This window comes from Panulirus ornatus, chromosome 68 (assembly GCF_036320965.1).
Source record: "Panulirus ornatus isolate Po-2019 chromosome 68, ASM3632096v1, whole genome shotgun sequence".
Classification (NCBI taxonomy): Eukaryota; Metazoa; Arthropoda; class Malacostraca; order Decapoda; family Palinuridae; genus Panulirus; species Panulirus ornatus.
Window position 1 is genome coordinate 3,128,459 of NC_092291.1, and position 15,775 is coordinate 3,144,233.

General features: G+C 40.6%; 1 protein-coding gene across 2 annotated transcripts in view; it reads right to left on the reverse strand.

Moving 5' to 3' along the window:
- Positions 1 to 5,227: 5,227 nt before the first annotated feature.
- LOC139747275 (uncharacterized) overlaps positions 5,228 to 15,775 on the reverse strand; it is a 42,237-nt gene continuing 31,689 nt past the window's right edge. For both annotated transcript variants that reach the window (XM_071659379.1, XM_071659380.1), the window contains one exon: positions 5,228 to 10,318. In XM_071659379.1, the coding sequence (XP_071515480.1) occupies positions 8,854 to 10,311 (1,458 nt within the window). In that variant the 5' untranslated portion in view covers positions 10,312 to 10,318 and the 3' untranslated portion in view covers positions 5,228 to 8,853. The remainder of the gene's footprint in view (positions 10,319 to 15,775) is intronic.

Sequence of the window (15,775 nt, forward strand, 5' to 3'; positions counted from 1 at the left end):
TATATAGATTTTGTGTGATCGGGGCCTGAACATGCGGGAGGGTGAAGGGAGGGCGGGGAGTAGAGTGAATTGGAGCGATGTGGTATACAGGGTTTGACGTGCTGTCAGTGGATTGAATCAAGGCATGTGAAGCGTCCGGGGTAAACCATGGAAAGCTGTGTAGGTATGTATATTTGTGTGTGTGGACGTGTGTATGTACATGTGTATGGGGGGGGTTGGGCCATTTCTTTCGTCTGTTTCCTTGCGCTACCTCGCAAACGCGGGAGACAGCGACAAAGTATAAAAAAAAAAAAAAAAAAAATATATATATATATATATATATATATATATATATATATATATATAAATATTGAGTGGGAGTGGGAGATGTATAAAAGAAAGAGACAGGAGGTCAAGAGAAAGGTGCAAGAGGTGAAAAAAAGGGCAAATGAGAGTTGGGGTGAGAGAGTATCATTAAATTTTAGGGAGAATAAAAAGATGTTCTGGAAGGAGGTAAATAAAGTGCGTAAGACAAGGGAGCAAATGGGAACTTCAGTGAAGGGAGCAAATGGGGAGGTGATAACAAGTAATGGTGATGTGAGAAGGAGATGAAGTGAGTATTTTGAAGGTTTGTTGAATGTGTTTGATGATAGAGTGGCAGATATAGGGTGTTTTGGTCGAGGTGGTGTGCAAAGTGAGAGGGTTAGGGAAAATGATTTGGTAAACAGAGAAGAGGTAGTGAAAGCTTTGCGGAAGATGAAAGCCGGCAAGGCAGTAGGTTTGGATGGTATTGCAGTGGAATTTATTAAAAAAGGGGGTGACTGTATTGTTGACTGGTTGGTAAGGTTATTTAATGTATGTATGACGCATGGTGAGGTGCCTGAGGATTGGCGGAATGCGTGCATAGTGCCATTGTATAAAGGCAAAGGGGATAAGAGTGAGTGCTCAAATTACAGAGGTATAAGTTTGTTGAGTATTCCTGGTAAATTATATGGCAGGGTATTGATTGAGAGGGTGAAGGCATGTACAGAGCATCAGATTGGGGAAGAGCAGTGTGGTTTCAGAAGTGGTAGAGGATGTGTGGATCAGGTGTTTGCTTTCAAGAATGTATGTGAGAAATACTTAGAAAAGAAAATGGATTTGTATGTAGCATTTATGGATCTGGAGAAGGCATATGATAGAGTTGATAGAGATGCTCTGTGGAAGGTATTAAGAATATATGGTGTGGGAGGAAAGTTGTTAGAAGCAGTGAAAAGTTTTTATCGAGGATGTAAGGCATGTGTACGTGTAGGAAGAGAGGAAAGTGATTGGTTCTCAGTGAATGTAGGTTTGCGGCAGGGGTGTGTGATGTCTCCATGGCTGTTTAATTTGTTTATGGATGGGGTTGTTAGGGAGATAAATGCAAGAGTTTTGGAAAGAGGGGCAAGTATGAAGTCTGTTGGGGATGAGAGAGCTTGGGAAGTGAGTCAGTTGTTGTTCGCTGATGATACAGCGCTGATGGCTGATTCATGTGAGAAACTGCAGAAGCTGGTGACTGAGTTTGGTAAAGTGTGTGGAAGAAGAAAGTTAAGAGTAAATGTTAATAAGAGCAAGGTTATTAGGTACAGTAGGGTTGAGGGTCAAGTCAATTGGGAGGTGAGTTTGAATGGAGAAAAACTGGAGGAAGTGAAGTGTTTTAGATATCTGGGAGTGGATCTGGCAGCGGATGGAACCATGGAAGCGGAAGTGGATCATAGGGTGGGGGAGGGGGCGAAAATTCTGGGGGCCTTGAAGAATGTGTGGAAGTCGAGAACATTATCTCGGAAAGCAAAAATGGGTATGTTTGAAGGAATGGTGGTTCCAACAATGTTGTATGGTTGCGAGGCGTGGGCTATGGATAGAGTTGTGCGCAGGAGGATGGATGTGCTGGAAATGAGATGTTTGAGGACAATGTGTGGTGTGAGGTGGTTTGATCGAGTAAGTAACGTAAGGGTAAGAGAGATGTGTGGAAATAAAAAGAGCGTGGTTGAGAGAGCAGAAGAGGGTGTTTTGAAATGGTTTGGGCACATGGAGAGAATGAGTGAGGAAAGATTGACCAAGAGGATATATGTGTCGGAGGTGGAGGGAACGAGGAGAAGAGGGAGACCAAATTGGAGGTGGAAAGATGGAGTGAAAAAGATTTTGTGTGATCGGGGCCTGAACATGCAGGAGGGTGAAAGGAGGGCAAGGAATAGAGTGAACTGGAGCGATGTGGTATACCGGGTTTGACGTGCTGTCAGTGGATTGAATCAAGGCATGTGAAGCGTCTGGGGTAAACCATGGAAAGCTGTGTAGGTATGTATATTTGCATGTGTGGACGTATGTATATACATGTGTATGGGGGGGGGTTGGGCCATTTCTTTCGTCTGTTTCCTTGCGCTACCTCGCAAACGCGGGAGACAGCGACAAAGTATAAAAAAAAAAAAAAAAAAAAATATATATATATATATATATATATATTGGAAAGTATCACATTGTATTGACTGGAGTAACGCCATCTCAGTTATTAACTCTAACTCTATTACCAAGAGAAATATCATTGAATCTCCTATTATTAAATACACAAAGAATTATAATCTTAATATTAGTGATGGTCTATACAAATTAGATAACTTTATTGTTGATAAAATTTGTAAAATGATAAGTTTATGAACGCTCGTTGTATGTTTTGGACAATCACATGTTTACCAAATGGCGTCCTAGCTTCGTCTCTTCGATGTATATCAACTGATTGTTATGTTTTTCTCTTGTGTCTCCCCCTGATGATGTGATTATTACACGAAAGTGCACTTGGGAACTTTTCGAGTTTCATTTTCCCCGTGGACTCATAGGAATATATGTATAATCCACCGAAAGCACAGCTCCTTTTCTACATCCAGGCCCCACAAAACTTTCCATGGTTTACCCCAGACGCTTCACATGCCCTGGTTCAATCAATTGACAGCACGTCGACCCCGGTATACCAAATCGTTCCAATTCACTCTATTCCTTTCACGCCTTTCACCCTCCTGCATGTTCAGGGCCTGATCACTCAAAATCTTTTTCACTCCATCTTTCCACCTCCAATTTGGTCTCCCACTTCTCATTCCCTGCAACCCTGACACATGGATATATCCTCTTTGTCAATCTTTCCTCACTCACTCTCTCCATATGACCAAACCATTTCAAAACACCCTCTTCTGCTCTCTCAACCACACTCTTTTTATTACCACACATTTCTCTTGCACTTTCATTACTTACTCGATCAAATCACCTCACACCACATATTGTCCTCAAACATCTCATTTCCAGCACATCCACCCTCCTTCACACAACTCTATCAATAGCCCATACCTCACAACCATACGACATTGTTGGAACCACTATTCCTTCAAACATACCCAATTTTGCTTTCCAAGATAATGTTCTTGACTTCCACACATTTTTCAATGCTCCCAGAACTTTCACCCACGTCCCTACCCTATGATTCAGTTCCGCTTCCATGGTTCCATCTGCTGTCAAATCCACTCCCAGATATCTAAAATGCTTCACTTCCTCCAGTTTTTCTCCATTCAAACTTACCTCCCAATTGACTTGTCCCTCAACCCTACTGTACCTAATAACCTTGCTCTTATTCATATTTACTCTCAGCTTTCTTCTTTCACACACTTTACCAAACTCAGTCATCAGCTTCTGCAGTTTCTCTCCCAAATCAGCCACCAGTGCTGTATCATCAGCGAACAACAACTGACTCACTTCCCAATCTCTCTCATCCTTAACAGACTGCATACTTGCCCCTCTTTCCAAGACTCTTGCATTCACCTCCCTAACAACCCCATCCATAAACAAATTAAACAACCATGGAGATATCACGCACCCCTGCCGCAAACCAACATTCACGGAGAAACAATCACTTTCCCCTCTTCCTACACATACACAAGCCTTACATCCTCGATAAAAACTTTTCACTGCTTATAACAACTTACCTCCCACACCATATATTCTTAATACCTTCCACAGAGCATCTCTATCAACTCTTATCATATGCCTTCTCCAGATCCATAAATGCTACATACAAATCCATTTGCTTTTCTAAGTATTTCTCACATACATTTTTCAAAGCAAACACTTGGTCCACACATCCTCTACCACTTCTGAAACAACACTGCTCTTCCCCAATCTGATGCTCTGTACATGCCTTCACCCTCTCAATCAATACCCTCCCATATAATTTCCCAGGAATACTCAACAAACTTATACCCCTGTAATTTGAGCACTCACTCTTATCCCCTTTACCTTTGTACAATGGCACTATGCAATCATTCCATCAATCCTCAGGCACTTCACCATGAGCCATATATACATTAAATAATCTTACCAACCAGTCAACAAACAGTCACCCCCTTTTTTAATAAATTCCACTGCAATACCATCCAAACCCGCTGCCTTGCCGGCTTTCATCTTCCACAATGCTTTTACTATCTCTTCTCTGTTTACCAAATCATTCTCCCTAACCCTCTCACTTTGCACACCACCTCGACCAAAACACCCTATATCTGCTACTCTATCATCAAACACATTCAACAAACCTTCAAAATACTCACTCCATCTCCTTCTCACATCACCACTACTTGTTATCACCTCCCCATTAGCCCCCTTTATTGTTGTTCCCATTTGTTCCCTTGTCTTACGCACTTTATTTACCTCCTTCCAAAACATCTTTTTATTCTCCCAAAATTTAATAATACTCTCTCACTCCAACTCTCATTTGCCCTCTTTTTTGCCTCTTGCACCTTTCTCTTGATCTCCTGTCTCTTTCTTTTATACATCTCCCACTCATTTGCATTACTTCCCTGCAAAAATCGCCCAAATGCCCCTTTCTTCTCTTTCACTAGTAATGTTACTTATTCATCCCATCACTCACTACCCTTTCTAATGTGCTGTCAATGGATTGAATCAGGGCATGTGGAGCATTTAGGGTAAACCATGGAAAGGTTTGTGGGGCCTGGATGTGGAAAGGGAGCTGTGGTTTCATTGCATTACACATGACAGCTAGAGACTGAGTGTGAACGAATGTGGCCTTTTTGTCTTTTCCTGGTGCTACCTTGTTGGGGGGTGGTGGTGGGGGAAAGGGGAGTTTGCTATTTCATGTGTGGCTGGGTGGTGATGGGAATGGATGAGGGCAGCAAGTATGAATACGTACATGTGTATATATGTATGTCTGTGTATGTATGTATATGTATGTATACATTGTGGTGGGGGAAGGGGTTTGGTATTTCATGTGTGGCTGGGTGGCGATGGGAATAGACGAGCAGCAAGTATGAATATGTACATGTGTATATGTCTGTGTATGTATATATATATATATATATGTATGTATACATTGTGGTGGGGGGAGGGGGGGTTTGGTATTTCATGTGTGGCTGGGTGGCGATGGGAATAGACAAGCAGCAAGTATGAATATGTACATGTGTATATGTCTGTGTATGTATATATGTATGTATACATTGAAATGTATATGTACGTGTATGTGGGTGGTTGGACCATTCTTCATCTGTTTTGGATGTAAGCTAGATGAGAAAAAAGGGGAGAAAGGTAGTATGTTTGAGGAAAGGAACCTGCATGTTTTGGCTTCAAGTGAAACAATTCTCAAGGGTAAAGGGGAAGAGTGGTTTGGCGCTTGGAGTAAAGTCAGGGGTAGATGAGAGGACAAGAGCAAAGGAAGAAGTAGCATTCCTCCTGAAGCAGGAGTTGTGGGAATACGTGATGGTGTAAGAAAGTAAATTCTAGATTGATATGGGTAAAACTGAAAGTGGATGGAGAGTGATGGGCGATTATTGGTGCCTATGCACCTGGTCATAAGAAAGATCATGAGGGGCATGTGTTTTGGGAGCAGCTGAGTGAGTGAGTTAGTAGCTTTGATGCATGAGACCAGGTTATAGTGATGGGTGATATGAATGTGATGGTGAGTAATGTGGCAGTTGAGGGTATAACTGGTGTACATAGGGTGTTCAGTGTTATAAATGGAAATGGTGAAGAGCTTGTGGATTTGTGTGCTGAAAAAGTACTGGTGATTAGGAATACCTGGTTTAAAAAGAGAGATATAAATAAGTATATGTATGCGAGTATGAGAGATGGCCAGAGATCATTATTGGATTACATGTTAATTGATAGGGGTTTGAAAGAGAGACTTTAGGATATTAATGTGCTGAGAGGGGCAGCTAAAGGGATGTCTGAACACTACCTTGTGGAGGCGAAGGTGAAGATTTGTAGAGGTTTTCAGAAAAGAAGAAAGAATGTTGGGGAGAAGAGAGTGTGAGAGTAAATGAGCTTGGAAAGGAGACTTGTGTCAGGAAGTACTAGGAGAGATTGAGTGCAGAATGGTAAAAGGTGAGAGCAAATGATGTAAGGGGAGTGGGGGAGGGATGGGATGTATTTTGGGAAGCAGTGATGGCTTGCGCAAAAGATGCATGCGGCATGAGAAAGGTGGTAGGTGGGCAGATTAGAAAGGGTAGCGAGTGGTGGGATGAGGAAGTGAGATTGTTAGTAAAAGAGAAGAGAGAGGCATTTGGATGACTTTTGCAGGGAAGTAGTGCAAATGACAGAAATGTATAAAAGAAAGTGGCAGGAGGTCAAGAGAAAGATGCAAGAGATGAAAAAGAGGGCAAATGAGAGTTGGGGTGAGAGTATCATTAAATTGTAAGTAGAATCAAAAGGTGTTTTGGAAGGAGATAAATAAAATGCATAAGACAAGAGAACAAATGGAAGGCAAGAACATTATTTTGGAGAGCAAATTTGGGTTTGTTTGAATGAATAGTGGTTCAAACAATGTTATATGGTTGTGGGGCATGGGCTATGGATAGGGTTGTGCGGAGGAGGGCAGATGTGTTGGAAATGAAATGTTTGAGGACAATATGTGGTGTGAGGTGGTTTGATTGAGTAAGAAATGAAAGGGTAAGAGAGATGTATGGTAATACAAATAGTGTGGTTGAGAGAGCAGAAGAGGGTGTATTGAAATGGTTTGGTTAATGGAAAGAATGAGTGAGGAAAGAGTCACAAAGAGGATATATGTGTCAGAGTTAGAGGGAATGAGGAGAAGCGGGAGACCAAATTGGAGGTGGAAAGATGGAGTGAAAAAGATTTTGAGTGATCAGGGCCTGAATATACAGGAGGGTGAAAGGTGTACAAGAATGGAGTGAACTGGAACAATGTGGTATACTAGGGTCGCCATGCTGTCAATGGATTGAACCAGGGCATGTTAAGCATCTGGGGTAAACCATGGAAAGTGTTGTGAGGCCTGGTTGTGAAAAGGGAGCTGTGGTTTCAGTGCATTACACATGACAGTTGGAGACTGAGTGTGAATGAATGTGGCCTTTTTTGTCTTTTCCTAGCACTACCTCGCTGGTGTAGGGGGAATGCTATTCATGTGTGGTGGGGTGGCAATGGGAATGCATGAAGACAGCAAATATTACATACTCATACTTGCTGTCTTCATCCATTCCCATGTGTACATATGTCTGTGTATGTATACATTGAAATGTATAGTTATGTATATGTGCGTGTGTGGGCGTTTATGTATATACATGTGTATGTGGGTGGGTTGGGCTATTCTTCTGTTTCCTTGTGTGACCTCACTAACGCAGGAGACGGCAATTAAGTATAAAAAAAAAAATAAAAATAATATATATTATATATATTCATTCATATTATACTTTGTCGCTGTTTCCCGCATTAGCGAGCTAGTGCAAGGAAACAGACGAAAGAATGGCCCAACCCACCCACATACACATGTATATACATACACGTCCACACACGCACATATACATACCTATACATTTCAACGTATACATATACATACATACAGAGACATATATACACATGTACATAATTCATACTTGCTGCCTTTATTCATTCCCGTTGCCACCCTGCCACACATGAAGTGACAGGTAGTGCTAGGAAAAGAGAACAAAGGCCACATTCGTTCACACTCAGTCCCTAACTGTCATGTATAATGCACTGAAACCACAGCTCCCTTTCCACATCCAGGCCCTACAAAACTTTCCATGGTTTACCCCAGACACTTCACATGCCCTGGTTCAATCCATTAACAGCACGTCGACCCCAGTATACCACATCATTCCAATTAACTCTATCCCTTGCATGCCTTTCACCCTCCTGCATGGTCAGGCCTCGATCGCTCAAAATCTTTTTCACTCCATCCTTTCACCTCCAATTTGGTCTCCTACTTCTCCTCATTCCCTCCACCTTTGACACATATATCCTCTTTGTCAATCTTTCCTCACTCATTCTTTCCATGTGACCAAACCATTTCAATACACCCTCTTTGCTCTCTCAATCACTTTTTTTATTACCACACATTTCTCTTACCCTTTCATTACTTACTGGATCAAACCACCTCACACCACATAATGTCCTCAAACATTTCATTTCCAACACATCCACCCTCCTCCACACAACCCTTTCTATAGCCCATGCCTCGCAACCATATAACATTGTTGGAACCACTAATCTTTTAAGCATACCCATTTTTGCTTTCTGAGATAATGTTCTTGCCTTCCACACACTTTTCAATGCTCCCAGAACTTTCATCCCTCCCCCACCCTGTGACTCACTTCCGCTTCCATGGTTCCATCTGCTACCAAATCCCCTCCCAGATATCTAAAACACTTCATGATATGTTAAGCTACATTTTATCATAAAAGATGCAGTTCAACAATTAGTAAGTTTGAGTGATTGAATGTATGTTGAACTAGAAATTTTATCTTTTTTTGGGCTTGTTCATAAGTATGTGTGTTTGTATGACTGATGCTCATATAAAAGGACCTCTAGTATATTAATTCACACATCTAAAGATAACTAAATACCTGAAGGTTGTAAAATTTCAAGCATTTGTTGTTTCTTGTTCCTCTGCGACCTATACAACTTGGCTCCACACATCACTGAGAGCGATATTAGCACTAAAGCTACAACAACTGCAGTAGCAGTGATTACATAACTCATCCAGTCTGAGCTTCTTTGTTCTTTTTCATTTACCGGCACATTCTCTTCCTCATGCTGGAGTGGGTCACTGTTGTTGTTGTTCAAACTAAGCAATGATTCAATGTTTTTGTGCATTTCAACATCTTTAGCAAAGCTAACAGAAGTGAAAGGTGGAACATTATAAGAAGAGTTTGCAATGAAATATTGTGAACTCATTTTCTGATCAACATTACTAATCAAGTGTAAGGGACTCTCTTCTGCACTATTCAAGCCAAAACCCATCAGTAAATCTCTCAATAATGTTTTTTTCTCTTTATGTTCTCCCTCTATTAAATTCTGGTCATTGATGTTTCCCAAATTATAAACCTCAATGCCATTCACATTTACTTCAATGTCTTCCTCCCTTTTACCTTGTGAAATATTGTGTTTCTTGGTGAAATCCACCCGTTTCTCACCCAGTTCGTGTTCCTGATTGGAAACGAATGAAACTAATGAATACAGTGTTTCAAGTGGGCTATTCTTGTAACCAACCCCATCTATACTTGTGTTATACTTTTTAATTATATCAATGAAGTGTTCATCCCCAGTTGCTTTCTTATCTTTTTTTCCTCTCATGTTATTTATGCCAACACTGCTGAAAATATGGCTTTCTTTTTGGTTTTCATGCTTTTCATGACTTCTAAACAAGGAATTATTGAGAAAGCTGTGTAAACTACTGTCATTTCGATCTGCATTATCAAAGTGCTCTGTTTCTGTAACAGTTTTATTATTAGTTCGGTTAGCAGGATTTGATGGTCCTTTGGAATATCTCTCTCTCACATTTAATTTTTGGTTTTTGGAGTTGACTACATCAATTTTAGTAACATCACGTTTTTGGATTTTCTGTGCACCTAATAGCTTCAAATCCCTTCTATGTATAGTATGTTGTGTTCTATGATAGTTCCCTTTCAGTTCTACATCAAGTTCTCTAATTTTTTCAAGGTTACCATGTTGCTTTCCATGATCCTGAAATGCTTTCTTGACAGTGAAGAGTGTCGGAAGTGATTTTATATTGGGTTTTGAAACCAACAATTTATAGGAACTATGTGATAAAGGTTTCTCACTGTGATGAACAACTTGCTGTACACTACTAGGGTGGTACAACCTAAAATAATACTTCAAACTTGGTTTATTTTCTGCATATGGCTCCAGAAAGAATATGATATCTTCCTTATCATCAAATGCAATGCTGTTTGGTGCTGCTGATGTATATTCAGTGTTACTAAGCACTGAACGAGTGTGGTAACCTGCCCATAGTAACACAGAGCCAAAAAGTGTTACTGTACTGCAGACCATCACGACGCTGTAAGAAAGGAGATTGGATATTATTAATACTGTAATGCGTTAGTCACTAACAGTACAAGGAAACTATGTATTATATATATCATACATAATTGCTGTTTCCCATGTCAGCAAGGTAGCACCAGGAAACAGATGAAGAATGGCCCATCCACTCATACACATATATATACATAAATGCCCACATACACACATATGCATACATATACAAATCAACATATACACACAGACATTACATATATACACATGTACATATTCAAACCTGCTTGCCTTCATCCACTCCTGCAGCTACCCCGTCCCACAGGAAAATGGCATCGCTATCCCCTGCTTCAGCAAGGCAGCGCCAGGAAAACAGACAAAAAGGCCGCATTCATTCGCTCTCAGTCTCTAGCTGTCATGTATAATGCACCAAAACCACAGCTCCCTATCCACATCCAGGCCCCATATCTTTCCATGGTTTACCCCATACACTTCACATGCCCTGGTTCAGTCCACTGACAGCACGTCTACCCCAGTATACCACATGTTCCAATTCACTCTATTCGTTGCACCCTCTCACCCTCCTGTATGTTCAGGCCCCAATCACTCAATCTTTTTCACTCTATCCTTCCACCTCCAATTTGGTCTCCTGCTTCTCCTTCTTCCCTCCACCTCTGACTCATATATCCTCTTTGTTGATCTTTCCTCACTCACTCTCTCCATATGTCCAAACCATTTCAACACATCCTCTTCTGCTCTCTCAATCATACTCTACATTTCTACACATCTCTCTTACTCTTACATTACTAGATCAAACCACCTCTCACAACATATTGTCCTCAAACATTTCATTTCCAACACATCCAGCCTCCTCTGTACAACACTATCTATGGCCCATGCCTCGCAACCATACAACATTGTTGGAACTACTATTCCTTCAACATACCATTTTTGCTCTCGATATCCTCTCCTTCCACTTGTTCTTCATTGCTCCCACTACCTTCACCCCCCTCCCCCACCCTGTGACTCACTTTTGCTTCCATTGTTCCATCTGCTGCTGAGTCCACTCCCTGATATCTAAAATACTTCACTTCCTCCAATTTTTTTCCATTCAAACTTGCATCCCAACTAACTTGTCCCTCAACCCTACTGAACCTAATAACCTTGCTCTTATTCACATTTACTCTCAACTTTCTCCTTTCACACACTTTTCCAAACTCAGTCACCATCCTATGCAGTTTCTCACACAAATCAGCCACTAGAGCTGTATCATCGGCAAACAACAAATGACTCGCTTCCCAGGCCTTCTCATCCACAACAGACTGCATACTCGCCCCTCTCTCCAAAACCCTTGCATTTACCTTCCTAACCACCCCTATCCATACACAAATTAAACAACCATGGGGGACATCACACTATGTATAAGTAACAAATGTACATGCACCTTCACACACAAGCACTTTGAAATGCAAACACGTGCATGCACAAGAAGCATACTTTGCATGTAATGCACAACCACATATGCAAGCATGTACATACTCAATGACTCACGATACCTCTGTCTTCTGAAATAGCAAAGCTGTGGAACGATCTTCCTCCTTCTTTCCTTCTTCATGTAACCTTTCTATGTTTAGGAGTAAGGTCTACAAACACCTATGCAGCTCTAATTAATTTTTTTATTCTTGTTTTCTGTTTTTCTTTCACCCAAGATGGCCATGACTGGGGTATATTTTGCCCATGTCGGATCAGTCAGTCTAAAAATGTATCAGTAGAGAGGTAAAGAACTTTTTTGGGAAAAAAATTATCTATGGGTCTCATTGGCAAAAAATGAAGGTCAGAGAAGAAAGATATTTTTCATGAAATGTCAGAGAATTAAAGAAAATGATGATGAAGGGAAGATAATGACTGCAGACAGAGACACAGCATTTGACATTTGAAAGGAGTAAATGAAGAGGAAATGAGCAAAGTATTGTAAAATTTGAAGGAAGGAACTTTTGAACAAAACACGAACGACAAAGAAATGATGAAGCCAAAAATATTCCATAAATTTATGAGGAGCCAATTGTTAATTAATGAACAAATAATTGGAATGAAAGATTTGAGTTACTGAGGCAGGAGAGAAAACTTGAGTTCAAAATCACTTGCATAGTGAAAGACCAACAAAAGCATTTATACTGACAAGAAACAAGTAAGCTCAAGAGGGATCTTGATCCATGTGAGGCACACGATTCTGATGAAATCTTACAACTTGTACTTAAGACAGTGTGCAGAAATATGTTATTCAGAGGGTCAGCACAACAGAAAAGGGAAAATGTGTAAATGGGGTGGAAAGCTGCTACTGCTGAAAAAAGTGAGAATGCATGACAAACTACAGGACAGTATCACTAACAAGTAGTCTGTTGTTGTAGTCCCAAGTTTCCTTTGTGGAGATCCAAAGGCACCCAGATACTCTGCTACATTCCCTAGGTAGTCAGATCTTAGCATGTGGAATTTTGAATATTCATCTGTGCCTAGTTAGTCATGCATAACAATATTTTGTGTCTTCAGTGTGATGGTAACAGCCTCTACTATTTTGTGTTTTGTAAGCTTACAATGATGGATGGTGGGCAGATCTGGAACATGATAGATAACGAAAATTCATGTATGAAGCATGGATTTAGATGTATTTCTCTTAGGAGCAGGAGTGTTGAGAATGTATGGTGGGGGCAACTGTCTAATGTTTGTTGGGTGACATGCTGACCTGGCTGTAATAGTGTCAACTGATGGGGAAAAAAGTTATATAGGTGACTGAAGCTTAAGTGTGTATACTGTTTCAGAGGTGGGGTGGGTGGACTATGAGGAGGTGGTTCAAGTAGATGGGTATGTGGAGCTGCAATAAAATGTGTCCCTTTTCTGTCTTAATATGCCTGCAGTGTTATGATGCAAGTTTCTGCAAGTAGGTCTTCTATGCAAGTGGTTTGAAGGCATCCTATTATGGTTTTGAGGGCTTTGTCTTGCTTGCTAGTTTTTTTTGTGAGATGGTCTTGAACATGGTGAACATACGCCATGGAGGCTTAATGATGTATACTGAAAATGGAATGGGTTTCGTTTAGTTTGCCAGCTTTTGTTCCAGTAAAAGTTCAAACAGTATTTAATTTTCAAGCTGCTTTTGCACTGATGTCGATGAGAGAAAATGCACATTCATTGTAGGTGATGCACATTACTGCTGGTGCTTTGTATAAAGGGAGGATTTGGTTGAAATATGAAGGATGGGAATATATATGAGTTGTGTTTATCAAGTGATAATCTGGGTAACTATGGATTTTTGAAAGCTCTCACTTGATTGTGGAATGAGTCATCAAAGGAGTGCAAGGTGTTACTGCAATCCATTTGTAAGCTTTCAATATTTTACTGTGATGTAGCGATAGTACTTTCCTCTTCATAAGAAAGGATATGGATGTTACTGGTTTGAGGAGGTGAAAGGTCATGCAGGAAAAGGTCAAAGATAATGGGGAGTAAAATAAAATTCAAGGGGACCCACCAGGAAGGTTTCAAGTTTCTAAGGCTGCATTCTTTTGGGTGATATAAGCTTGACAGTCAGAAAGAAAGTGTGCCACCACCACTAGCTCTTGCTCTGTAGTATGGTGCCAAGTATTTTGTTTATGAGGACTGGAAGTCTGTGGATGCTGAAGGATGTGTGACTCGAGTTTGGTATAGAGTGGTGGGGAAAAAAAAAAAAAAAAAAAAAAAGCAGGGGGGAAACAGGAGGTTGTTGGGGTTGATTATTTCAATGAGCTGCCCATCAAGGACTTTAGAGACTAATTTATAAGAGGGAAATGGAGCAGCGGGAAAAGGACAAGTTAAGTGCTTTTCAAGGTCAAATCTCTATATGACAGGATTATGCAAGGCCATTGCAGGAGACTAACACTGTGACCCTAAACTTCACACCATTGTTCACATGGATGAAATTAATGAAATTACATAATGCATAATCTTATGTAATCCTCAGGTGAAACACCAGCCACTCCCAATTATCACTAATTTTTTGCATGTATACAGCACTATATTGTAATACAGTACTTCTACATATATTTATGTTATTCATTACTAATGCTGTGACTGCATATTGTCTGATTTTGTGTAATATATGGAACAGTTATTCAGAACTTTTTACCATGAAAAAGATACTATCTAAAAACTTAAAAAACTATTTAAATATCATATATTTTAGTTTCCTTTAAAAGCCATCTAAAACATAAAATAGATTAAAATTATATATTTTGGCAACCCTTGAATAATTTTTTTATATTACTTGATTGTTTCCCGCATCAGCGAGGTAGTGCCAGGAAACAGAGGAAGGACGATCCATCCACTCACATACACACATGTATACATACACACCCATACACATACATATAAGCATATACACATATACATACACAGTTACACATATATGTACATACATATTCATACTCACTTGCCTTCACACATTCCCAGTGCCACCCCTCCCCACAGGAAACAGCATTGCCACCCAGTGTCAGTGAGGTAGTACCAGGAAAATTGACAAAAAATGGCCACATTTGTTCACACTCAGTCTCTAGCTGTCATGCATAATGCACCAATATTACAACTCCCTATCCACATCTAGGCCCCACAGACCTTTCCATGGTTTACCCTACACGTTTCACAAGCCCTGGTTAAGTCCACTGACAGCATGTCAACCCTGGTACACCACATCATTCCAATTCACTTTATTCCTTGCACTGCTCTTTCCCTCCTGCACATTCAGGCCCCAATTGCTCAAAATCTTTTTCACTCCATCCTTTCACCTCCAATTTGGTCCCTTGCTTCTTGTTCCCTCCACCTCTGACACATATATCCTCTTTGTCAACCTTTCCTCACTCATTCTCTCCATATGTCCAAACCACTTCAACACACCCTTTCCTGCTCTCTTAACCACACTCTTTATTACCAAACATCTCTCTTACCCTTTGATTATTTACTCAATCAAACCACCTCACACATTGTCCTCAAACATTTCATTTCCAACACATCCACCCTCCGCCATAAAACCCTATCCATAGACAATGCCTCTCAACCATACAATATTGTTGGAACTACTATTCCTTCAATATACCCAAACAAACGTTCTCTCTTGCCACATATTCTTCATCACTCCCAGAACCTTCACCCCCTCCCCCATCCTATGACTTGCTTCCACTTCCATGGTTTTATTCGCTGCTAAATCCACTCCCAGATATCTGAAACTCTTCACTTCTTCCAATTTTTCTCCATTCAAACTCACATCCCAACTAACTTGTCCCTCAACCCTGCTGAACCTAATAACCTTGTTCTTTTTCACATTTACTCTAAACTTACTTTTTTCACAAACTTTTCCAAACTCAGTCACCAACTTCTGCAGTTTCTCGCTCGAATCAGCCGCAAGTGCTGTATCATTGGCAAACAAGAACTGACACACTTCCCCGGCCCTCTCATCCCAAGC